We start from the raw sequence: 15,198 nt of genomic DNA, 5'->3' as shown, positions 1-15,198 counted from the left end.
CCTGTCTCTTAAGTCATATTATAAAATCACTTTCCTCCAGTAGTTATCTTACTTAATCATCAAATCTCATAAACATTACTTTATTCTTTCCACAAAAAGTCAAAGAGAGGTTTCAATTCTTTAAGAAATATATCTATCAATTTTTTTTTCCAGATAAGCATATCGATTAATCCATCTCATTACTAATTATGATAATCTTATTGTCATAACCATAGTCAAAATAAACATTTCAATTAATCCATCACATCAGAATCTGTTAGGTTCAATAATTTCAGTAGCCATTGTTCTATTATCTCTATTAGTTCCATTTTCCATCTTCCATCTTCAGTAGTCTTGTTAAGTCCAGTAATTTCAATATCCAATCTTCCATTATCAGTATTCCATAATAATCTTGCTGTCAAAGCCATAGTCATATAGTAAGAGTCTGATGGGGATTACCTCTATCCCAAATATTTTCTTGCCATCCATTCTGAATAAGTTGCTGAAATACTGCTGTAAAATCATATCTCTGTTCTTTTTTTCAAAATACACTGGGTCATCTCTTAAAAGTTTTTCCATTGTCACATGGCTGCAGTTAATTCCATAGATTTTCTCTATATTGGGCTCCATCACATCATTCCAGTCCAGAAGATTATCCATGCCATTGATAACTTTATCTCTAGAATCTTCATTCATTTCTTCAGAGATAACATTGAGTTCCAAACAATAGATTTTATTTCTAAAGTCCATAGACTCCAAATCTTGTTCCTGTTCCACGTTGGTTCCAATCTCCGGGATCTCCTCTCTCACAGGGACCCCTATTCCAGTCTCCAGGGTCACCTCTCTCACAGGGACCCCTGTTCCAATCTCCGGGGTCTCCTCTCTCACAGGGACCCCTTCCAGGGTCACCTCTCTCACAGGGACCCTTATATCTTTAATCTCCTGCTTCATTTTACTCAATTCAATTTTCATTATCTCAATCTCATCCATTATTTTCTGAAACATAGTTATTTCCAGATTTTCAGCCACTTTCTTAATTGCCATTTTAAAAGAAAAATATAGAAAAACCACTTCTTATTTCAGCAACAATTGGGTTAATACTCCAAACTTGGTGACATCACAGTATAAACAGAGCAGACAGCCTTATCTCTCCAATAGTTAAGTAAACAAAATGCAGTTCCCAGGATCGAAACAATTAATGGCAATCGTCAAGAAACAGATTCGTCAAAATAAAATAGACCAAAAAGAGAGTAGTCTCAAAACAGTATAATATTTTTCAAAATAAAAATCTGGAATAGAAATCCCTCTTCTGTGTGTATCTTTAGAATGCAAATCCAGGACAGCTTTTTGCAACAAAAACAGAGATAAGCTATTAATTAGTGCGTAGCAGAGAGAAGTTACGGCTCCCCAGTGAGATGTCAAAAACCGATCAATCTGGCAAATCTCTTTTAAACAGCAACAATTTAAGTCAAGTAAAAGAAAAATATAGAAAGAAGGGTGCTTGCCTGTTAATGCGTTCTCTCTTAGAAGATAAGGTGAACGTTCGCTTTATCAGATAGAGCTTGCTGTTAAAAATCCGTCCCACCTCCGTCGGCTGGACCTCATCCCATAAATTAATGAGATCTGGTCGTCCCAACAAAAATAGGCTTTGAGGTTAATCTCTTCGTTTCTCCCTACCCGGGAGAAGTTTAATCAGTCAAAAAAAAAGAAAAAACTGACTGATATATCTGAATAAGCTTCTTTTGAGGCAGGAGCCCGTCTCAAAAGCAGGCACAGGCTAAGTCACCCTTCCCGGAAGTCCGAAGTCATTGATAAAAATGTTGAAGAGTATCGGCCCCAGGACAGAACCCTGTGGCACTCCACTCGAAACCTCCTTCCAGTCCGAAGCAGAGCCACCGACGACCACTCTTTGAGTACGGTTTTCCAACCAGTTGTGAATCCACCTGACAGTATTTCCATGTAGTCCGCATTTGACCAGTTTGCTAATCAAAAGGTCGTGGGGGACTTTGTCAAACGCTTTGCTGAAATCTAGATATTTATTTATTTATATTTATTAATTCAATTTATATACCGCCCCATAGCCGAAGTTCTCTGGGCGGTTCACAACAGGTAAAAAAAAAACATCTGACATACAATTAAAACCTCATATTAAGCAATTTAAAAATAAGTTAAAAATATCAGGAATTAAAACATTATTAAACACACACTAAAATGCATATTAAATACTACTAGATGACATCTACAGCATTTCCACCATCTACTAAGCTAGTGACCCGATGAAAAAAAGAGATGAGATTAGTTTGACAGGATTTTTTCTTGACAAACCCATGCTGGGTTTATGTGTGCCATTGTGTTGAAGTGATTTGATTGTCCAAAAAACCAGTTCCCCCTTTTGTCACCAGAGCCCAAAACCTGGTAGAGTTCTTTTCCAAGGTTGCCAGACCTAACTCCATCCACAGCTGGCGGACGTGGTTATCCTTTTCAGAGCGCAGCAGATTTTTGTACTCTCTATGGAGATGAATATAAGAGTTAAAGTTTTCTTGAGAGTCTACTTTTCTTAATTTCCTTATAGCTCTTGATAGGTTTTGTTTGTGGGCAACACACTGCGCATCAAACCAGCCTTGGTTTCGCTGTCTAACTGGGTGGGAGCTAACCACAAAAGGCCTAATTGCTTTCGCTATTTTGTTAAAAATTTCCAAGGGATCCGAAGAGAACAGAAGTTGGTCCCTTAAAGTTAATAACCTTGGGGACATTAGAAATAGATTCATTCCTTCTTGGATCTTCCCATTCCAGCGGACCCTTTTGTCACCTTGAACAGTCAGATTCTCAGGAGCAGCTGCAGCTGAAAGGATGAATCCGACTGGCATGGAAAAAAGCGATTGGATTGGCATATGATCACTCTCAGGCCTTGCGAGAACTTTAAAGGTCTCAAAGAAGTCAGAGGCAGCATGCTTCTGAAAACCAGTTGCCGGAAGCCTCAGGAGGGGAGAGTGTTCTTGCACTCGGGTCCTGCTTGCGGGCTTCCCCCAGGCACCTGGTTGGCCACTGTGAGAACAGGATGCTGGACTAGATGGGCCACTGGCCTGATCCAGCAGGCTCTTCTTCTTACGTTCTTAAAGTAAAGAACAAGTGGTCGAGAGAGGATCATATAATCTGTAACACTCTTTCCCCTTGGACCGATATACGTATATAGCTCTGATGTTGGGCTTCTACCTGTCCCATTACATATATATAGCTGAAACTTAAAAACAAGGGCAAATAGGGATTGACCAGCTGACTTAACAGCTGGATCTTTTGAGTTCCTAATGGGAGAGAAAGACAAATCTTCCGGAATCAAGCCTAGTTTCTCCCCTATTTTAATATTGTTTAATCCTATCCTGGCATTCATATTGCCCGATATTAAAATTAAGGGCTCGCGATTTGAGTCATATAAGGAGGAGGGAGCCTGATCAAGATCAGTCCAAACTGAGATACCCTCATATTTTGAAGGCTGTGGAGGACAGTACACATTTATCAGGAAGATTTTTAAACCTGAAGGCCAGATAATTTGAATAATTAAGATATTGCTAATAGAGCCCAGCTCAATCCATGAGATAGTGAGATTTTGATCAACCAAGATTATAGTTGCCAGACCACCTTGCGGTTGTCCTCTGCCATCTGATTTTATTGCTGGGAAGGTGTAAGCAACATACCCAGGAAGGGAGGAGAAGTTTGTTGAAGCAACCCAGGTTTCTTGGATAAAAAGAATCTGAAATTGGGCACAGAAGTCTTTGAAATTTCATCTGCTAGCTTAGAGAGCCATCCTGCCACATTCCATGACAGGACCTTAATAGGTACGACACCATTGGAGTGTAGTACAGAGGGCAGTCAAAACTGGCCAACCTCTCTAAACGGGTTCCAAGAAGATCTGGGAACCGAAATTCCTTGATTACAAGCTCCTTTGCCCTTGTTTCTGTAATCACCATAGTTTGGGGGGCCCTGGGCATGTGGTAACCGGAGATGTTCACCAGTTGAGTCTAATTCTATCGGACGGTCCTCCGCAGCTATACAATTAGAGGCCACATGGAGTACCGTTTACTCTCCTGACTGGGGCGTAATCTTATTCCTCAAGGTTGGTGCAGAAAGATGAGGTAATAAATTAATTTCTGCTGTGATGTTTTGAGCCTTGTTTTGAAAGTAACCCAGCTGGGTTAAACCCAATTCTTTTGCAGAAGAAGGAATTGTGGGATTTAAAAGATGTAAAGAAGGAGTTGACTCATGCGGTTTCTCCTGAATAGATGCTATAATTATTGGGTGACTGTTAACAGCATTTTCCTTGGAGGGATTAAAAGTAAAAGGTCTCCAATAGTCTTTTAAAATTGGGGTTTGAACCTTAGTAGGTATTGTTATCCACAAACCTATTTAGCTTTTGTAGCCTGGCAATAATAGACTGTTGCTCCTCAGGTGGAAGTAAATGAAATGTAGTAATTAGTGCCTCTTCTTCTGGTATTAAAGAGGTCAAAGTTGGTTCAGAGAGGGAGTGTTTTCATGTGGGTCTCTCTCATGTGGGTTTCTTGAAAGGGATTCATCTAGTATCACAGGCAGGAGGTCATTACGGGGGGGGACAGTCTGTGATGAAAGGTGTTCCTTTAGGTCACAAAAAAGGGGAGATGGGCTTGCATCTTTTTTACACTCTCCCGGGGTATGGGGAGCATGAGATCTACCCCACTGTGATAAATTTGCCCCATGTCCAGCGTTATCTAGGCATTGTTTCTGTTCTGCAGACCTAGGGACAGTGTCCAGAAGATGATTCAAAGTTTGTTCGTCTGCTTCAGGGTTCTTTAAATGATGTGGAGGATTCTCTATCGGGGTCTCCGTCCTCTGGAAAAAGTTTGTTATTTTAGCCTACGCAGTTGCTTGAAGTTTGACAGAGTCACGGAGGCATTCAGGGGAGAGGCCCAACTCCTTATAGTTCCTCCTTGTAAGCACCATTGTTCCACCTTCTAATCTGTTTCTTTTTTGCTAATTGACATAGAACTTTCCAAGATGCCTAAGCGTCTGAGAGCTCTATCAAAGGCCCCTCCTCTTCAGATGCATCAACAGGTTTTAGGTGGGATAAGAGTAAAATATTTGCACCCTAAAAAAATTTAAAGGAGCCAAACACTGAGATCAGGTATTAACAAGTAGCAAATGATAAGACAGTGAGGCCTCCAATAAAAAGGAATACAATCATAAAGATAAAATAAAATTTAAACACAATATGAGCACAGCAGGGTACCCAAGTCAACAGGAGGAAAGCAGAAAAAGATAAAAAGGAGGGAGAACCAAAAAACCGTTGAGAACGATTTAAAACCACTTAAGAAAAACACCTTTAGAATCTGCCTTTAAAATCCATTTAGAAACAAGTGTCTTTTTTGGCAGCAAGATCTTCAAAGTATTCCTTAGTTTTGCATATCAGACCTTATCTTTAATCACGGCGTCTTACCAGTCATGGCATCTTAGCAGACTTTCCTCCTTCACACTCACATAGATATCTTTCTTTTCTCTCTCCCTGCCTGTGCTGGAAATCCTCCCCGGAGGTAGAGCGTGGTCTCTGTCTGATCTCACCAATACCGTTCTTGGAAGTCAGGTTATTTACTCCCCCTTAAGTTAACAGAGTCAACAGCTATCGGACAGGAGTGTTCCAGGAGGTGGAGGATCATATGAATTCTTGGAAAAGGAGCTTGCAAAGGTCCTAAAAACGGCAGCCAGCCGTTGTAATTTAAAACGGTCAATAAAAGTTGTTCAGGAGCATAAGCCAGGGTTTACGAAGTAGCTGGAGTGCAGGACTCGCCAAAGCACGTCCAGCCCCACTGGATGCTAAAAAATAATTTGAGGAGTGCACAGCTAAAAACATAAGAACCAACAGCAAAAAACTTTAAATACATTCAAAGCAGAAGACCATCTAGGGATGTGAGTGGACCCTTAGATGACATGGGAGTCAAAGGTGTGCTAAAGCAGGATAAGGAGATTGTAGAGAAGCTAAACAAATTCTTTTCATCTGTCTTCACAGTAGAGGATATAGGGCAGATCTCTGTGCCTGAACTAACTTTTGCAGGAAATGAGTCTGAGGAACTGAGGCAAATAGTGGTGACAAGATATGAAATTGTAGGCTTAATAGAGAAAATAAAAAAGGACAAATCACTGGGTCCAGATGCCATCCACCTAAGAGTTCTCAAAGAACTCAAATGTGGGAAAGCTGATGTTCTAACAAAAATATATAACTTCTCCCTCAGATTCACCTCCATGCCTGAGGACTGGAAAAGCAGTCAATATTACACTAATCTTTAAAAAGGGATCCAGGGGGATCCCAGAAATTACAGGCCACTTAGCTTAATGTCTGTCCTGGTATAATTGGTAGAAAGTATTGTTAAAGATAAAATAACCAAACACATAGAAGGAGCCTTGCAGAAGCAGAACCAGCATGGCTTCTGCAAGGGTAAGTCCTGTCTCACTAACCTGTTAGAGTTCTTGGAGACTAGCTTATATCAAGCATATAGATAGAGGTGATCCATTTGACATAGTGAACTTGGACTTTCAAAAAGTTTTTAGCAAGGTACTTTACCAAAGACTCCTGTCTTTAGCAATAATGGAATAAGAGAAGATAACTCCTTGTGGATTAGGAACCGGCTAGGAACTGAAATCAGAAAGTAGAAATAAATGGAGTTTTGCCATTGGAGGAATCTAGAAAGCAGAGTCATCCAAGGATTGTTATTGGGTGGACCTGTGCTTTTTAACTTGTTTAAAAATGATCTAGAGTTAGGGGTGACCAGTGAGGTGACGAAGTTTGCTGATGATGCTAATTTTTTCAGGGTTAAAACAAAAAGCAATTCTGAAGAGCACCAAAGGGCCCTCTCCAAACTGAGGGGCAGTAAAATGGCAAATGCAATTCAATGTAGACAAGTGTAAAGTTATGCATATTGGAGCAAAAAGTCTTAATTTCATATATGTTCAAGGGGTCTGAACTGTCAGTGACTGACCAGGAATGAGACTTCAGGGTCATAGTGGATAGCCTGATGATAATGTTAACCCAGTGTGTGGCAGCTGTGAAAAATGCAATTTCCATGCTAGGGATCATTAGGAAAGGTATTGAAAATAAAACTGCCAGTATCATAATGCCACTATACAAATCTACGGTGCAGTCACATTGGAATACTGTGACTATTATCCTTTTGGCGCCAGGTTAAAACCTTTCTCTTCTCTGAGGCATTTTAATTTAAGTTATTTATGTAAATGCTGTAATTTCTATTTTAGATGGTGTATTTTTATATTTGTTATACTGACTTTGTAATTTTATTATTGTATATGTTGCTATGTTTGCCGCCCAGAGAGCTGTTAGCTAGTCGGGCGGGATATAAGCTGAATACATAATAATAATAATAATAATACAGTTCTGGTCACCTCACCTTAAAAAGGATATTGTAGAGATGGAAGCGGGTTCAGAAAAAGGCAACCAAAATTATCACGGCGATGGAGTGACTCCCCTATGAGGAAAGGTTTGCAGCATTTGGGGCTTTTTAGTTTAGAGAAAAAGATACAACATTATGGAAGTGTATAAAAGTATGCATGGCACAGAGAAAGTGGATAGAGAAAAGTTTTTCTCTGTTTCTCATAACATTGGAATATGTGGACATCCAGTAAAGCTGAATGTTTTAGGACAGACAAAATGAAGTACTTCTTTATGACTAGATGAATTTGCCCCCCGCAGAAGGCAGCGATAGCCACCAATTTGAATGGTTTTAAAAGAGGACTAGACAAATACATGGAGGATAAGGCTATCAGTGGCCTACTAGCCATGATGGTTACGCTCAGCCTCCACAGTCAGAGGCAGAATGCTTCTGCATACCAGATGCTGGAAAGCGGAGGAAGAGTTGTATTTTATCTTGTTTGTTCACCGCCCTGAGAGCTATTCTGCTAAGGGCAGTATATAAATTGAAATAATAAATAAATAAATAAGTTCTGCTTGCGGGCTTTCCATAGGCATCTAGTTGGCCACTGTGAGAACAGGATAATGGAGCAGAAGGGCCATTCGCCTGATCCAGCAGGCTCTTCTTATGTTATGTTCTTACTCCAGCACATCCTCTTTTTGCTTTTATTGACGTCAGAATGGCAAGGGCTGTGGAGGTTTCTCCGATGGTTGGGAGGAACCTCATGAAGGCAGATCTCCTTCTCTCTTGGAAAGCAGCAAAGTAGTGGATGGAGATTTGGGAGCACAACTGGAGATGTTGGCAAAAGCACGAGGAGTTCTTTCAGATCTGTGATGCAGAAGGGAAAGGATTCCCTTGGAGAGGGAGAACCAAATCTTGTAGGGTCCCTGGGAGGCTGTCGCAGGGATCATAGCATTGCAGCCTTAGATTTTTTTAAAAAAATATACTATCAGATTGTGCAAATTCTTCCTGAAGAAAAAAAATCTCTAGTCTTATTTGCAGACTCATAAGGCTAGAATGAGCCTTGGAAGCCATCTACTCGAGCCTCCCTTCTTGATGCAGGAAAGCTTGAGCATACCCAATGATGGATGTCTATCTAGTAAAATATACTAGCAGGATGTGCAAAATCTTTCCCTAGTCCAGTATCATAGAAGGTACTTTTAGGTCATGTAGTCCACCCCATTATTTAATGAAGAGCTAGAGAATCCTCAGCCTGTCCAGCCTCTGCTTGAAGACTTCAGCAATCAGCACCAACCCATCCCCAGATAATAAACTCCATTCTTGAAGTTTTCTTAACAGAAACTTCTCATAATATTTAGGTAAAATGCACAATTCTGTAACTTCCCATTAGGTTTAGTCCTGCCCACTGGGGCAGCAGAGAACAAGTCTTTGCCCTCTACTTTGTGACAGTGCAAATGTTTTGCCTTTTTGTTGTTGTTTCACTCGAAATGACTTTAATATTTGTGCTGAGCAGAAATCTCTAAAATTTGCTTCAAGATTTCACTTTGAAGCTAGAATTTTTGGTGATATCTTATCCACTTTGTAGAAAGTTTCTTCATTAGCCCCAGATTCCCAACTAAACACCCAATGCTAGTGAAAGGAGAATTACATCCATGGCACAGCTTCACTTAAACCCCACATTAATATTTTTGTGAGTCCCAAGTGCAGCTTACCCTTCCTAAAAATCATAGAATCATAGAATAGTAGAGAAGGAAGGGGCCTATAAGGCCATCAAGTCCAACCCCCTGCTCAATGCAGGAATCCAAATGAAAGCATTCCCGACAAATGGCTGTCCAGCTGCCTCTTGAATTCCTCCAGTGTCAGAGAGCCCACTTGAGCCCACTATTCCATGTCCTGCACTCTGGGACGATAGAGACCCAGAGACGATAGAGACCCAGAGACGATAGAGAAGAGATCCCGGCCCTCCTGTGTGTGACAGCCTTTCATGTACTTGAAGAGTGCTATGATATCTCCCCTCAGTCTTCTCTTCTCCAGGCTAAACATGCCCAGTTCTTTCAGTCTCTCCTCATAGGGCTTGGTTTCCAGTCCCCTGATCATCCTTCTTGCCCTCTTCTGAACCTGCTCCAGTTTGTCTGTATCCTTCTTGAAGTGCGGAGACCAGAAGTGGATGCAGTACTCAAGATGAGGCCTAACCAGTGCTGAATAGAGGGGAACTAGTACTTCATGTGATTTGGAAACTATACTTCTGTTAATGCAACCTAATAGAGTATTTGCCTTTTTTGCAGCCACATCGCACTGTTGGCTCATATTCAGCTTGTGATCAATGACAATTCCAAGATCCTTCTCACATGTCGTATTGCTGAGCCAAGTATCCCCCATCTTATAACTGTGCATTGGGTTTCTTTTTCCTAGGTGTAGAACTTCGCATTTATCCCTGTTGAATTTCATTCTGTTGTTTTCAGCCCAATGCTCCAGCCTATCAAGGTCCCTTTGAATTTTGTTTCTTTCTTCCACAGTTATTAGCTATCCCTCCCAATTTTGTATCATCTGCAAATTTGATAAGCATGCTCTGTACCTCCTCATCCAAGTCGTTAATAAAAATGTTGAAGAGCACTGGGCCCAGGACCGAGTCCTGTGGTACCACACTCGTTACTTCCACCCAGTTTGAGAAGGAACCATTGATAAGCACTCTTTGAGTCTGATTCTGGAGCCAACTGTGGATCCACCTGATAGTTCCATCCAGCCCACATTTAGTTAGCTTGCTAATCAAAATATCATGGGGCACTTTGTCAAAAGCTTTGTTGAAGTTGAGATATATTATGTCCGCAGCATTCCCACAGTCTACAAGGGAGGTTACCCGATCAAAAAATGAGATAAGATTAGTTTGACAAGATTTGTTCTTCATAAAGCCATGTTGGCTCCAATAATCACTGCCTTGTTTTCAAAGTGTTACAGATTGACTGCTTTATAATCTGCTCTAGAGTTTTTCCAGGGATTGATGTTAGGCTGACTGGTCTGTAGTTCCCTGGTGTGTGTGTTCCCCTGTTGATTATTCAACATCCCTTGGTTTAAATTTTCCTTTAATTTCTCTAATCTTTTGGAGTAGGGTTCTTGTTCTACCCTTTTTGTTGTTCTGTTTGTATACAATAACCATTGTAATAGTTTTTGTCTCTACATACTAGTCGCTGTATTGTTGCATTTAGGGTTCTAACCGTGTTTCTATCTCCTTTTGCTTTTGGTTTCCTTCTCTTATTCATTATAACTCATTCACTATAACTGCCCAATTTCCCTGCTTTTTAAAGTTTGATAGAAATATCTGTTGGCTATAGTTACGTTCTGAAACCACAAGGGTTTTTTTTGCCTATTAGTGAATTTATGCATATTTGTGTATTGTGTGCATTGCCCAAGGCCTGTAATCATTCCATTCCTTTTGAGAAGAGGAGGGGTTGTGGGAGTCCGACAAATGCTCAGTGCCCATGTGATATGAGACCACTTTGATATAAACATAGCTGGGACAGATGTGACAGGGAACAGTGGAGGTGGTATCAGCCTGCTGTTCCAGCCCCTGTAAAAGGAATGAGGGTGTGAAGGAAGAATGGCAATAAATGGGAAAATGGAACAACTTTGTTCCACATGCTCTTGCTCATTCTGTTGTTTTCACTCTCACAGTGGAAAAAGAAGGGAGAAAACCTAAGTAGAAGGTTGTACACCCTTACAACTCACACAACAGAGGGAATGTCAATTTAAAGAATTTCCTAGACACTCAAAAATGACATACCTTACCTCACACTTTTTTTCCTATGTCAGTGATAAGAGAGGTAAATACAAAGGCTTTCGACCATATACACTTATAGAATCCAATATCCTATTCAGAGGACCTACTCTGAGTGCTCCTGCCAAGTGCACATAGAGGCTCGCTACCAGGAAGTGGGCCTTTTCAGTGGTGGCATCCTGGCTGCGCAACACTCTCCCCAAAGAGGTTCATCTGGCATCTTCTCTATGGTCACTTCAGTGCCAAGTGAAGATTTTATTCTTTTACAATCTGTGATTTTAATTTTGAACTATTTAAATTTTGTATTCTTAATTATGATGTGGAGCTGGTTTTACTTTTCTTCTCTGCTGACAAAGTGTTTATGAAGCAACTTGCTGCTTTTTAATTAAATGTACTAATCTTGTATTTTATGGTTTCATGCTTGTGAGTGACCCAAAGAACAATGTTATTTGGCAGCTGTACAAATGCTCATATAAATAATAAATATTTAATATCTGCTAGTTTGAGTATCTGGGGTACCAGGTCATGGCTGTGTTCTCTGAAGCATTGGGACAGGATACTACGGCATGGCATGCAGCCCCGAGTCCAAAGCAGTCTGAGGAGAAGGTAACTCCCCAAAAGACTGCAGTACAAAGAAGGCTGCAGAGTAGGGATGGGTGAGAATTTTGATTCAGTTTGCATTTCAAACCAATAGGGCCGGTTCTAGGTTTCTGCAGGCCCTTGGGCACAGGGTATCAATGTGCCCCATGTCCCTTCCCTTCTCAAACTACACTCCTCCTCCCTCTTGGCACCCTCTCCTTTAAAGTGGTAATTTGAATCCTGGTTCCCCATGCCCTAGTTCAACATTCTAACCATTGCATCACACTGTCTTTCCTAGTGCTATTTGTACTATTAACATGGACCAATGGAAGTCATCCAAGGATAGTCCCATATAGAGTGCATTGCAAAAATCTAGTCTGGGAGTTACCAAAATGGGCCATAGCTGGTAAACCAGCCAAAGTTGCAAAAAGGCACTCCTAGCCACCAATAGTGTCTAGCCAGTGACCATGTTGAATCCAGGAGCACCCCCAAGTTACAGACTTGATCCTTCCAAGGGAGTGCAACCCCATCCAGGACAGGCTGGCTCTCCACCTCCCGCACTAAAGAACTCAGGACATATAATACCTCCAGCTTTTCAGGATTCAGCTTCAATTATTGGCCCACATCAAGCCCATTACTGCCTCTCTCCATTAGTCAGAGCTAAATCACAAGCCCAGGTTCAGAAACATGTTCAGCCAAACCTTGGTTTAGTGCAGTGCAGCATCTAAGAAGGAGCAAAGCAGCCATTTTCTCTCCTGGAGCCCACATACTCATGCATTCATGTTAAGCCATAGTTTGGTCTAGCATGTCACGCAAACCTGGCCATTCTGTGTTACAACTGGTCCTTTATCAGGGACATTGCATATGTAAGGCAGAGTTTGAAATGGGGCGGGGGGAGGAACAAGCAGGCAGTCTTCGGTAAATCTAAATTATTTGTTGTTCTCTGACTTTATAAAATTTATATTCATTAATATATGGCATTTGTATAACTGAGGAACAATTTGTCATTTCAGAGGCTTCATGGTGAGTTACCTCTTAGCCCAGAAGAGCTGGAGAAAGTATTTGATACTCTGGATGCAGATGGCAATGGTTCACTTACTCCAGAGGAATTCACCACAGGATTTAGTGAGTTCTAAAATGCAAATAGTGCTTTAGAAACCTTCCAGTTGTGATAATCCCTACCTATTGGGTAGTTTACATATATATACTTGATTTCTCATCATTTGATTACTTGGATCAGCTTAATCTATGAACCTCTTGCAGGTATACCAAATGGCCTCCAGCAGTGGGGAGTAAGGATGACATGGGCATAGATGGATAGTATCTCGTTAGTACCTATGAGTATAGAAGACACTCTGTAGTATGAATGCCTGGGTAGTGTGGTTGTAGGTGAATCCTGCAAGTAACAACAGCAAAGGCCCATCATCCTGGTGTCAACTGAGAAAGCAACAGAAGTACTGTTCCAGGACTTGGCTTACTTGCTGTGTCTGGCAATTTACTTGGGGGTGGTATGTGGTGAAAAAGTGTGCCTGTATTTGTAGAAGTTCCAGGAATGCCTTCCATGAACAAGAAGTGAGCTGCAATTTATAGTATGAGATCACATTATCTGGAAGCCTATGGAGGCTCAACATTCTAGGCAGTGGGAGAGGGCAGGACATGTTGGGAAAAAGTGAGCTATCTGGGATGAAGTTTGACATGGGATGCCTCCTCTATTTGTCGAGGCTTTCTGTGCGATTTAGAACCTCAATTTTGGAGGATTCTAAATCACGTAGGCAGAAGCTGAAGTACATGAGGCTCCCTCTTTTGGATTTCACCCTCCATTTCCTACCTTCAGATAGAAATGATTAGGAAACTGTGAGACTAAAATATTTTTGACTAATCAGAGAAGGAAATGTGACTTAAATCAGGAAAACAAATAGTTTTAATATATAAGAAAATAAGAACTTTCCTAAAGTTTATGACACAACTGGTATAGCACAGTGGGGAGGAGAGCCTGGCTTGGGAGTCCAGAGTCTGTGAGTTCAAATCCCCCCTCGTGTCTCCTGGGTGTCAAGGGCCAGCTAAAGATCACCCCCACAGTGAGTGGCTCAGGGGTTTCGTGCCCTGCCACCTGTGCAGCCGTGGGCAAGCTGCATAGTCCCAAGGAGCCCAGTTGCCCCCCAGCTGGCAGCTGCAGACAGGGAAGGGGCTGGCTTGTGCAGCTGTGGCAAGCTGAGCAGGCCCTAGCCAGCTGGAGAGGACTAGCCTCAGAGGGAGACAATGGTAAACCCCCTCTGAACACCGCTTACCATGAACACCCTATTCATAGGGTAGCCATAAGTCGGGATCGACTTGAAGGCAGTCCATTTCCATTTCCAAAGTTTATGAGTTTTTTATGAAGAGTTAAAAAACAGGTAAATGTCAGTAAAATATCTGTAAAAGTGAATGGAACAAAGATGTACAGAGCAATCCAACTCGGAGGCCAGCAGGAGGAGAGGAGGAACTGGCGGAAGGGGCCGCCACATCCAGCTGCCATTTGGAACCCCTTTTCCTGGCGTGCATGCTGCCGTGATGAAGAGCTGGATATCGCATAAGTCCCCCCCTTCATCCCCTTTTTCACACCTTTCACTGCCTTCAGCCAACTCCCCTTACATTGGTCTGGGCTCCCCTGGCAGACCCCTAGCTGAGTCAGCTGGGTTCTGATGTGGCTGAGCTGGGTTGAGGGGCTTCTGCCGGCATGGCCCGACTCAGCTGGGGGTCCAATGTATCCAACGCCCCCCAGCCCAACATGAATAGCAGTTGGATTGCACCCTCACAGAAAGAGATTGTAGAGGAGACATGAGAACATGTGTTTATGAGAGGCTCATACTTTTTGGTTAGAGTACAACATTAAAAAGCAGACAATATGGTGCAAAATGCTGGATTGGTCAAAAGAAAGGCAACTTTTACTACATGTGGTGCAAAGTAAGATGGTTATGTTTTGGAGAATGGTGATGGGTGTACTTTGGGGATCACCAACCCATGAAGGTCTTCTATGGTGCCCACCCATATTTAAAGCAGCCTAATTAATAGGAAAACAAAAGAAAACATATTCACTTAAACATAAACTTATTTTTTAAAAATAAAATACATAAATATAATAACATTTAAAATTAGGTTATCAACTTTTTTCTAGGTATGCTCCAGAACTGCATAACTTCAGTATGGAAACCTTTTCTTTGAATGAAAATGCACTGGAGGAAGTAACTCCACATCTTGAATTTCCTCCTGGCATGCAGCTGTGAAAGGGACAGGAAAGGTCTTGACTGGGAAAACCAGGCAGCAATGCCACTCCCCGTCCCTTAAATTTGTTCTGCACCACTGCTGTCCAACTAAGCCTCTCTCCAGGGTGTTGTCTTCCAGGGTTCCAGATGGTCTTAGACACCTTACTTTTTTGGGAGCAGGGTCCCAGCAGGATTTCTATGTTTTCAGTGCCCTTTCCTG

General features: G+C 41.7%; 1 protein-coding gene across 6 annotated transcripts in view; it reads left to right on the top strand.

Annotated features, from left to right (window-relative positions):
- Positions 1-15,198, top strand: part of CRACR2A (calcium release activated channel regulator 2A) — a 184,679-nt gene that overhangs the window by 30,910 nt on the left and 138,571 nt on the right. For 4 of the 6 annotated variants that reach the window (XR_009757629.1, XM_061582583.1, XM_061582582.1 and 1 more), the window contains one exon: positions 12,750-12,861. The exons of 1 other annotated variant lie outside the window; for it this stretch is intronic. Coding sequence is in view for 4 of the 5 variants with exons in the window: in XM_061582583.1 (XP_061438567.1) it covers positions 12,750-12,861 (112 nt within the window). In the remaining variant the exon portion in view is untranslated. Of the gene's footprint in view, positions 1-12,749; positions 12,862-15,198 lie in introns of those variants that run through there. One more of the 6 variants, XM_061582585.1, reaches the window with a different exon arrangement.

The sequence above is a fragment of the Rhineura floridana genome, chromosome 8 (assembly GCF_030035675.1).
Source record: "Rhineura floridana isolate rRhiFlo1 chromosome 8, rRhiFlo1.hap2, whole genome shotgun sequence".
NCBI classification, from domain to species: domain Eukaryota; kingdom Metazoa; phylum Chordata; class Lepidosauria; order Squamata; family Rhineuridae; genus Rhineura; species Rhineura floridana.
The sequence above is the reverse complement of the archived record's forward strand: the minus strand, read 5'-3'. Positions and strand labels throughout refer to the sequence as shown.